Raw genomic sequence first — 10,474 nt, forward strand, 5'->3', positions numbered from 1 at the left:
TGTACATCACAAATATTCCATGTAAAATTTTGATGTTTTAATACAAAATATATGATGCCACAATGGAAAAGTAATTGTTGTACATGTATGACGTTAATGGTTTAAGAACGGACAGATTCTTAGGTCAGGTGGGACAATAAGGGGGAAGGGGGCGACTTCTCCAGTCATGCTTCAGTGATTCCCTAGATAATCAACCAAATAGTAATGCTTGTTACGAAAAAATATACTAAGTGTAAAACCTGATGATGTGAATAAATTGAAATCAGACATATCAAATAAAATTTTCAGTGCTTTTGATATATCAATGGGCAATCTGATGAGTTAAGACTTTTTTGACTGATTTTTATAGTTCGTTCTTATGTTGTACTGTTATACATGTACCACTGTCCAAGGTTTGGGCCAATGGGGGGGGGGGGGATCAGAATCCCGCTAACATGTTTACCACGCCACATTATTTATGTATGTGTCTGTCCCAAGTCAGGAGCCTACAACTCAGTGGTTGTTGTTTGTTTATGTGTTACATATTTGTTTTCGTTCATTTTTTTATATAAATAAGGCCGTTGGTTTTCTGGTTTGAATTGTTTTACATGTCATATCAGGGCCTTTATAGCTGACTATGTTGTATAGATTTTGATCATCATTGACCTATAGTTGTTCATGTCTGTGTCATTTTGGTCTCTTGTAGACAGTTGTCTCATGGGCAATCATACCACATCTTCTTTTTTTATAATGACTGCTGATCACCACTGTGTTCATACTGGGACTATTATGGTCCAACAACCAGTGGCGGATCCAGAAATTTTCATGAGTGCAGGCCCACCAAATTTCCCAAAAAAGGATTGCATGCCCCCTGGCCCCCTTCTAAATCAGTCTCCTGACAGCTACAAAGAATAAATTATCAGGTACAAGTACATCAAAGATCATTAAACTATCTACCCCACATGCAAACATCTATTTGGGAGTTCACTGTATTGCAAGTTTTTTTGGGGGGTTCGAAGGATCGTATAAATCATTGCATTGGGGGTCATTGTCAAAATATAGAGCTAAAGATAAATTATATAATTTGCAACAGCTGACACTATATATATATATATAGTGCACTGAAACCCTTGCAAATAACAATACAGTGTCAGTGGTGCTTGGTGTAGGCTTCTTTGCACATAAGAAACCATATTGCTCACCTTGTAATTTTTGTATTCTTCTAATAAGTATCGTCGGGTTTGTTTATTTACACCAGAAATCAATGAAGCGATGAATGCTGGAAACGAAATTACATCTTCGGTAAATTCCATGATTCTAATATTTTCTAATCAATATGTCCAAGCAATGAAAAATAAATCGTTATTATTTTTATACATAGAGCATACGTTTTATGTATTTACTATTTAAAATCTAAGCTTACGAAGAAATCTAACACAAAAGTATCTCAATGCTCGTCGATCTCAATCATTTAACCGTTTTAATACGCAGTTTAAAGTGTAAATTATACGCATTACTGTTCTATTTTTAGAGAATAGCAATAATACATAAATGTACAGTTTCTTAACAAAATAGCAACATAATTACAAGATTAAATCACCACATTGTCACAAGATTATATAATCTGCACCAAATTGACAGTTTGTCGTGAGTTATCATCATAACTAATCACTATAGCAAATGAACACTTTATCATAATATGTACATATAACCTAGTATCATGATTTCAATCCGACCCCACTTACGGACGCGTTGAACATATAATGCATGCCACTCATTAATAGCCAATCAGACGTTAAAAAGACCTTCATTTCCCAAAAAATCATTCCGGAAACATCCGCGAAGCAGTATTTATAACCAATGAAATAACAGAAATATCGTTAACAGATTTACCCGAACCTGACGTTTAGCCTCTGACTAATCAGACCGTATGACCATGGTCATACGGTAACTATATTTTTAAAACTACACAAAGAAAGATAACTCTTTATTTAATCTGTTCTAATTTTTGAACTTTGTAAAACTCAAACTGTTACTTCGATGATCTTCGATGGCAGATGATTTAGTTACGCACTCTGGAAGCTGTCATTGCGGTGCTGTTAAGTTTGAAGTAGTGGCCGAAAAAGTTCTTCATGTCTACGATTGCAAGTAAGTAGTTTATTTTAGGCATTCGGTTATATTGTAATATATATGTATACCTGACTTTAAATAAATATGTATATATGCTATGTAGACTTTGCTTTTACTTAGCGTGGTCATTGCAGTGTGAAATTCTGTATATTCTTCATTTGCTCGTTGAACAATATCAAAGGTTGGTAATTTGATAAAACCGGTTCCCAACAGGTACACATTTTTAAATCTTGACCTCGTTATTAACTTAGACAAAGCTTTATTAAGAGTCGGTATAAGCAGTACACTTACAAACATAAGCTCAGAAGAGCTTTATAACCGACAGAACACAAGCACAACGAATGGAACATTATGTCATACATATGAAGTGATGAACACATACACTATTTATAGAAAGCAACAGTTAATTTGACTCAGTCTAATGCGCATACATGCAACACAAAAGTCCTAAATTTATTAAGTACATGTATCTTAAACATGTTAAACATACACAAACTGAAACATGCACTTATGAGGTACAAACACAATATCATTTAGGAAGGTAAAATAGTCTTAGAAATACCAAATGGCCTGTTATAGGACAATCAATCGCATTATAGTCGAAAACAAATCTCTAATTTCTTCTATTTTCTTCGAAATTAACATACCGCATTAGACTCTTCTCCGGGATTGTTTTCATCAATTGTTTAGGATACAATTCAGAAAAGATTTTTTTTAGGATTTTACACCTTCTGCAGGAACAAAAAAAAAAAAGACCATCAAAATCCAAAACATATTTTATTTTTCTGAAACATAAAATGCAATGACATTTGAACTTGATATACATCTAATAGATGCCATGCCTTAAACTTTTAAAACTTCACAGGTTAGTAGTTTTCTCGTTGGAATTGTTTTACATTGTCATATCGGGGCCTTTTATAGCTGACTATGCGGTATGGGCTTTGCTCATTGTTGAAGGCAGCACGACTACGGTGACCTATAATTGTTAATTTCTGTGTCATTTTGGTCTCTTGTGGACAGTTGTCTCATTGGCAATCATACCACATCTTCTTTTTTTATATTAGAGTAGAGGTATACATACAGCCATTGTTGTCCGTTTGTTATGATGAACCTTAATAATTTTCTTAATTGTCTAAACGAATTTGATTAATTATTTGTTGGCTGAATTACGTCCAGTAGCAAATATTCCATGCATGTTCAGAACGATTTTCAACTGTGTAACTCTTTGATGTGATATTTTTTTTTTAGTTGCAGTATTTGTAAGAAGAAACAGAATAAACATTTTGTTGTACCGAAATCCAGATTTAAGCTGTTACAGGTATTTTAATAATGGGCAGTTAGTAATAGTTGACCTTTAGATATACTGCTACGATAATACTCCAAGAAAATTAGTTATTGTGACGTGACCAACTGGTAAACATATGTTGATAGAAAAGACAACACTCTCTTGTCGTGAGGCTATGGAAAATTTCTTTAAATCTCTGATCGTAAGGAATATATAAGGCTATGATACGTTTCTTTAGAGCTCAATAGGAATGAGCCGTGTTGCACCTTCTTTTTTAAACATCATTTAATATAGGACGAAGCATTTTAGGCTAAGCACTATTAGGCTAGAAATCCTTTCTCTCGTTTTCTTCATGTTTCTGATAGAATCACTATAGAATCAACTAGGATTTTAAATCATTGCTGTGTTATGGAACTGTTTTGTGTTTTATCTTCTGGAAGAACAAAGTCCAACAACTTCATATAAGAATAAAAAGATGTCAGGTGCTGTTCCTGCGGGGTTCAGCCATGCCATTTTGCATCAAAAAAAGGTCCTCTTATTCTTTATTTTGCGTAGTGCTCCCTCCTCTTACATCTTATCGTGAATCTGCGTCTGGAGGTGGCATGACTGCCAACGAGACAATTATCAATAAAAGAACGAATGATGTAAAAATATCAACTATAGATTACCATACGGCATTCTATAAGCAATAGCAATACCATACAGTAAAGCTATACAAGACCAAATATAAAACAGTTCACTCGAGAAAAGTAACGGTCTGATATATATGTACAAAACAATGAAAGAAAAGCAAGTAAGATATACATCAACAAACGCCAACCACTGCAGAAAAGTCTCCCGACTTTGGAAAGGCACATACAGAATGTGACGTGGTTAATATGTCGGTGGATGTCCCCGCTTTCTCTAACCTGTGACAATACACGCAATTTTGAATACTTGCATATCATTTAAATTTATTGCAAAACATGTCAGAAAAGTTAAGTTATACAATCCATTCTAACTGCGTTTTAACGTATCGCAGTTGAATGTTTCTGCTAGCATTGTTAAAAAGAAATTAAACACAATAATTGTGATATACATACGCCATTAGTTGCTCAATGTATTCTGCACTATTTGATATTTTCCAGGGTGCTGACAATATAACTACATACACCTTCAACTCACACAAGGCTCAGCATACATTCTGTAAGACATGTGGTGTTCAAAGTTTTTATACACCAAGATCTAATCCAGATGGCTATGGTAGGTCCAATCAAATGTTTTATACTTGTTTTTATCAAAGCTTTGAAAATATATTAACGTGACAATTTATAAGTCTGCAATCCCAGAAACAAAATGTGTTATGCAACAGATAATATAGGAACAATGCGGCATCTAAAAAAAGAGTCGGAAGATACATTGTACCAAGGGGACATTTAATACTCATAACATAGATCTTGCCCCACATGCGACACCCGGCGGTATACGCCTATAAAATGTTAAAGATTCGTGTTTCATGTTGATGACAATTTCTGTTTATACATGTTTTACTATAATAATTATATATCGCTCGCTGAAACCAAAGGATTTTTTTTTATTGCTGTACCATTTATTGTATACAGGTATAGCACCACACTGTATTGAATCGAACACAATAGAAAGGATAGAGGAAGAAAAATTTGATGGACAGAACTGGGACCAACACATTGAGAAGTCTGGCATAAGACAGAGATCTAAGGAATGAATAATATTACCCATATAGTTACATTGTGACGTATTTGTTTGAAGCTGGTTATACATGTGTCAGATGGTCGATTTAGATTAATATGATCAATTGTATGGAAACTCATTTAAGACTTTGTAATATACCAAAAGATAGTATACAACTGTAAATACATAATAGTTTTGTAAATAGATATAAATAAAAAAGGTGCAAATAAATATATTTCAGGTGTTCGAATTGTGAATGATATCAGTTGTGGTTTGGTAAAAACAAAAATGTATTTAAATACTAAAAATACAAATACAGTGTCAAATTATACAAATGTAGTTTATATATATAAACTCAGTGGCGGATCCTGAAATTGTCATTGAGGGGGCGGGCGCAGAATGCCAAAAGAGAGGGCCATACATCAGTGATTCCAAATAAACAACCAAATGTTTCCGAAAAATGAGGGACCGGGATCCCTCCCCTAAATCCGTCTGTAACTCACTGTACAGTCTAATAATAAAATGGTGGATACTAAATGTAATCATGACATTTGTGTTAGTTATTCATTTGACTAGGAATTTAAGATCAGAAAGCATACATTTGTATGTTGGACATATACAATAATTGTTTACACAATGACTGATTTGATTGTTGCTTACTAACGTCCAGTGGCACATATTCCTAAAAATATGTTTTTGATTGTTAAACAATATTAACGTCAGCACACTGGATACTTATCCGATTGTAAACATGTCCTGTGTATATCCCTCTCTTACAAGTTCATCTCTTCCACTGCACTTTTAAACGGTCTCCCACGCTTGAAATATAATAACCTACGCCAAGCTCATTCATCAGGTTCATTGACAGCGAGTTGGCGTAAATTAAAGAACGAAACTTCAAAATGAACTAAAAACAGGTTCATGCAAATAAAACAGCAACCGAATGTTACAAATGACCGACATATAATAAGACATCTAGAGGTTACCCAGTTTTTAAATTAAATTGGTCAGATCGTTTTATGACTAGAACAGACATGAAATCGCTTCTAAAATTAACTTTACTTTTCTTTAAACCGTCTTAAATACCGACAGTCTTCAATTTCCTCCAGTCTTTCTTCCAAGGTAGGATTGTGCATGAATATATCGGGTTCAATATCATAGTCACGTGATTTGATGACGGTTGGTTTAATTTTGTAAATAGGAGGTAGCTGTGGCGGAGGTAGTTTTAACGGTCTCTGTTTATTAAATTCACTTCGAATACTGCTCGGTCGAATGTCTGTTTTTAGAGGACTTGGTGTTGGCGGTTTCTGGACCTTTCTGTCGACCAAAAATAACTTTCCAATCTCCTGATCCTGCGCAACAAACGATGCTGTGAAAGCCTTCACTTCGTTAGCCTTCTCAAAACGTCGAAGCTTCTCGTTGTTCACATAATCATTTTTAATTCTGAACTGCAGAATTCGGTTTTTAATTTTCTTCTTTAGTTTATCAGGTGAAATGTATATAGGTTTTGAATCATAAGTTAACGTATTTTCATCATTAATAACTGGAATTTTGTCTTTTGAACTATCCTCCTTTGGTGGGATACACGGCAGACTATAACTCCTTACGATATCCATAAATGTTGTTACCTTAAAAAGAAACACAAAAAGTTATTAAGAGTTATCTCCACTTTAACATTAAACAATCAATTAATAGTATGCGAGTGATTTACATTGTTTACATGTAACATGTTTTAATTCCAAAATAACTTTCCGAAGTTTTTCCTTTAGAAATAAAATGTATAAATTAATAGTCTTGAAAATTGACAACAACATAACAGCACAACTTATTTTAACGTACACGTATGTAGTATACTTTTAAAATCTATAAAATATCTATATGCTAGTGCGATTTAAACCTGTAGATATGGTAAATATATAGAGATTTTATCGTTTGATGTCGTTCTTATACCTCTATATATTTTCTGTTGTTAGGCAATATTGTCCCTGATTCATGTATATTAAGTATAGTATCATAGATTGCAGTGCCCTATTCACTTTCTTTAGAAGCCTTGGTGGTTCAAATGTTAACTACAAATTCAAAAGGACGAGATGTTTAAAGCCCCAAGAAGAGCAATATCATTGGCAACATCAAACTTCAAATTCAAATATTCATGCGATATAATGGTCTGCAAATTAAAACAACGACGGGTAAATGTTGAAGATTTAACAAATATAACAGACATTGCACCTTACGAAGAAAAATAGTAATATAACTCCATCAACGCTTGTGATAGTGGTAATTATCTGTCGTTAGTTGGACTATTTAAAATATATACCATACAATTCAAATCAAGTATCAAGACCTTATCAAGTAGAAAAAAAGTCAATATAATGTTACTTTTGAAAGAGCTTTTTAAAAGAAAGTTTTTTACCAATTAAAAACCATAAGAATTGTAATTTATCAAGTAAGTCAACAATAAAGAGCTCCGAAGTTGGGTGGTAATACTATCTTGCATATTTTCAACCATTCATCTATAAGTTAAAATTAAAGAAAGTAGCAATTGATATTATAAAAAAGATTAATACCTACTATAATATATTAATATAAAGTATATCAATCTTAGATAGAATCAGATGATTATCCCAATACCTTGAATGAGCTGTTATAATTACTGTGACAGTCTATTTTTTGTGACCCTTTATATCTTGCTGCCCGGTGTGATCCAAAACTCCGTGTTGACCGAAGACCGTACTTTGACCTGTAATAGTTTTACTTTTACAAATTGAGACTTGGAAGGAGGTTGTCTCATTAGAACTCATACCACACCTTCTTATAGCTATGATTGCATGTTTGAGCAAATTCAAATAAACAAATAATTGTAAAAATGCAAATTAAAAAAACAAATAATTGTAAAAATGCAAATTAAAAAAAACAAATAATTGTAAAAATGCAAATAAGATAATTATTTTTAACATCAAGTGCCAGTAATAAATGCATATCCAGGACGAAAATGGGTTCATAGGATATAAATAAGTCACTTGCTTTGTACCAGACTGTCGACACGCTGACCCGGATAGTTAGACATCGGACATATTGTTCTGATTCCACTCCGACCAGTTTCAGTCGCATGGCAAGCGAAGTAGCAGAAATTACAAACTTCAAGCTGTTTATACTTTGACTCGGCGTTTAGTTCATTTATATGTTTTAGAGTTTTTATTGTCAAGGGTCCAGATGAGGCCGCCACACGGCAAATGCCGCGTTGAAGACCCATTGGTGGCCATTGGCTGTTTTGTACTCTTTGGTCGCGGGTTGTTGTATCTTTGACACACTGTCTGCTTCCTATCTACATTATATTTTGACAATTTTGTCTGTCCCTTTTATACTCTTTGATTTGTATGCATTTAAATGTTAAATATTGGAAATTTTGAACTTATCAGATGAAGTTCAACTTAAAAACAAATGACGTGGTTTTTTGTTTAGTTTTATCTGTCTGTCTGTGTGTGTGTGTTATATGTATATGTAGAATTTTAAAGACTAGTCACACAGAAAATGCTAAGAATTTTTAAGACTAGTCACACAGAAAGTGCTATGAATTTTTAAGACTAGTCACACAGAAAGTGCTATGAATTTTTAAGACTAGTCACACAGAAAGTGCTATGATTTTTTAAAACTAGTCACACAGAAATAGCATAGAAATATTCGGTAATCGTAGTCATCAGCTATACTACCAAATGCAGAAGAGACCAGTGGTGAAATGTGTGCCTGTCTCAAGTCAGGAGCCTCTGGCCTGTGCTAGTATTGTAAGATTTTTAATTTTAGTTCATTTATATATATATTCAGAGTTTAATTAAAGTATTACATCCATTATCACTGAGCAAGTACACATTTCTGTTTAAGGGCCAGATGAAGCACGCCTCATGGTGCGGGATTTTCTCGCTGTATTGAAGACTTTTTCTGCTCTTTGGTCGGGTTGTTGTATCTTTGACACATTCCCCATTTCCATTCTCAATTTTACTGACATTCATTCTTTAAAAGTTTTAAAAAAATCTATTTAAATACTAAGTATTCTTTTAAACATTTTTAAACTTTAAAAAGAAATATTAATTCAGACTGCCATTTTTTTCTAAAACAGTATAATAAAAAATGAATGAAGTCGACCAAAAAAAGTACGAGCCACTGTGAGCTAGGCCAGAAATAAGAAAGGATACACATTTATCAATCAGGAATTAAAGTAATAAGTAGAGAGAGAAAACATAATAAAAAAGAATAATATATCTTACCTGTTCCCCAGTTATTTCCACAGAACTGTCTGTACCACGTGTTTGTACAGATGAACATAAAACAGGACTTAGCTTCTCATTGCTTCGTAAAATTAATTGTCACATTTTAACGTCGCCATAATAGTAAATGAAGAATATTGTACAAATTCGAACAAATATAGCACTTGAGTTCCCTAGTGTTGACATGTACAAATACCATAAATTATCAAACCTTCTTAGGATAATATAAGTAGTTGACAATTGTCATAATATAAAACTATTTTGATCCGTATTGTTCTCTACTTCACGACTGTAATTCAATGTTTTTATCAAACTTTTCTTTTAAATGTTAACCTTAGGTCTTTATTAAAGTTTAATAACTTGCTCAAGAGCTAAAATACAAATATTATTGATAACTATACTGTTTTCAACTTTTATTGACAAGTTAAGCGATATTACTAATCAGCTTTTCTATCAAATCTTTAAAGTTTATGATATATAGTTGAAATGAAATTGAAATACTTATTTCTCTTTTTATGAACTTGGCCTAAATATATGAGTCATTACGCGAGTAATTAAAATTTGGAAATATGAAAATAATGTTTTTATTATACCTTACCTCACCTGTAAAGACAAATTATAAATATTTTAAATCCCTTCGATTGTATTTCATATTGTCCAACGTCAAGCATCAGATGTCTTTATATAAATGTTACGCAGGTCGCAATTTTTTTTTAATAATAAACAATAATAACTTATTATTTTAAACTTAATTTTTAAATTTGAAGTTTCGGTGTGGACCGTTATTCATGACGTATTGTATATTTTCATAATGATTCGGTTGGTATGTTTTGAAATTCTCAAAACTGCAATCGATCTCAGATAACTTGGGGTATATAACCTAAGTCAGATTTGAAATATCTAAATATATGTACAGTAGCATTGGCGCAATTAAGTTGCGGCGCAAATGAGGTTTTTTTTTGGCGGAAAAAAGATATCGTCCTTGTCGAATTAGACAATACAAGATTATGATAAAATGCGCACGTACTTTCCAATAATGTCTGTTACGATAAAAGGATTTGTGTTTTATTAGTTTATGGTTATTAATGACGAGAACAATTCAAATTTCTACAAAGCAGAACCAGCAGGA

At 32.9% G+C, this 10,474-nt stretch overlaps 2 protein-coding genes across 2 annotated transcripts; one reads left to right on the forward strand and one right to left on the reverse strand.

Annotated features, from left to right (window-relative positions):
• Positions 1–1,977: 1,977 nt before the first annotated feature.
• LOC139528546 (centromere protein V-like) lies at positions 1,978–5,318 on the forward strand. Its single transcript, XM_071324576.1, has 4 exons — positions 1,978–2,127; positions 3,358–3,427; positions 4,522–4,636; positions 4,996–5,318. Exons 1-4 carry the CDS (start codon positions 2,030–2,032, stop codon positions 5,115–5,117), a joined length of 405 nt encoding a protein of 134 aa, XP_071180677.1. The 5' UTR covers positions 1,978–2,029; the 3' UTR covers positions 5,118–5,318.
• Positions 5,319–5,355: 37 nt separating this feature from the next.
• LOC139528547 (uncharacterized) lies at positions 5,356–9,434 on the reverse strand. Its single transcript, XM_071324577.1, has 2 exons — positions 9,346–9,434; positions 5,356–6,711 (listed from the first exon to the last, which is right to left on the reverse strand). The coding sequence occupies exon 2, from the start codon at positions 6,697–6,699 to the stop codon at positions 6,142–6,144; it is 558 nt and encodes a 185-aa protein (XP_071180678.1). The 5' UTR covers positions 6,700–6,711; positions 9,346–9,434; the 3' UTR covers positions 5,356–6,141.
• Between the last annotated feature and the right edge of the window lie 1,040 nt (positions 9,435–10,474).

Source organism: Mytilus edulis, chromosome 6 (assembly GCF_963676685.1).
Source record: "Mytilus edulis chromosome 6, xbMytEdul2.2, whole genome shotgun sequence".
NCBI lineage: Eukaryota > Metazoa > Mollusca > Bivalvia > Mytilida > Mytilidae > Mytilus > Mytilus edulis.

Coding starts and splice junctions, on each gene's coding strand:
- LOC139528546 (XM_071324576.1), top strand. CDS start 2,030: ATGGCAGATGATTTAGTTACGCACTCTGGAAGCTGTCATTGCGGTGCT. Junction 2,128..3,357: donor CTTCATGTCTACGATTGCAA/GTAAGTAGTTTA, acceptor TTTTTTTTTTAG/TTGCAGTATTTGTAAGAAGA. Junction 4,637..4,995: donor ATCTAATCCAGATGGCTATG/GTAGGTCCAATC, acceptor TATTGTATACAG/GTATAGCACCACACTGTATT.
- LOC139528547 (XM_071324577.1), bottom strand. CDS start 6,699: ATGGATATCGTAAGGAGTTATAGTCTGCCGTGTATCCCACCAAAGGAG.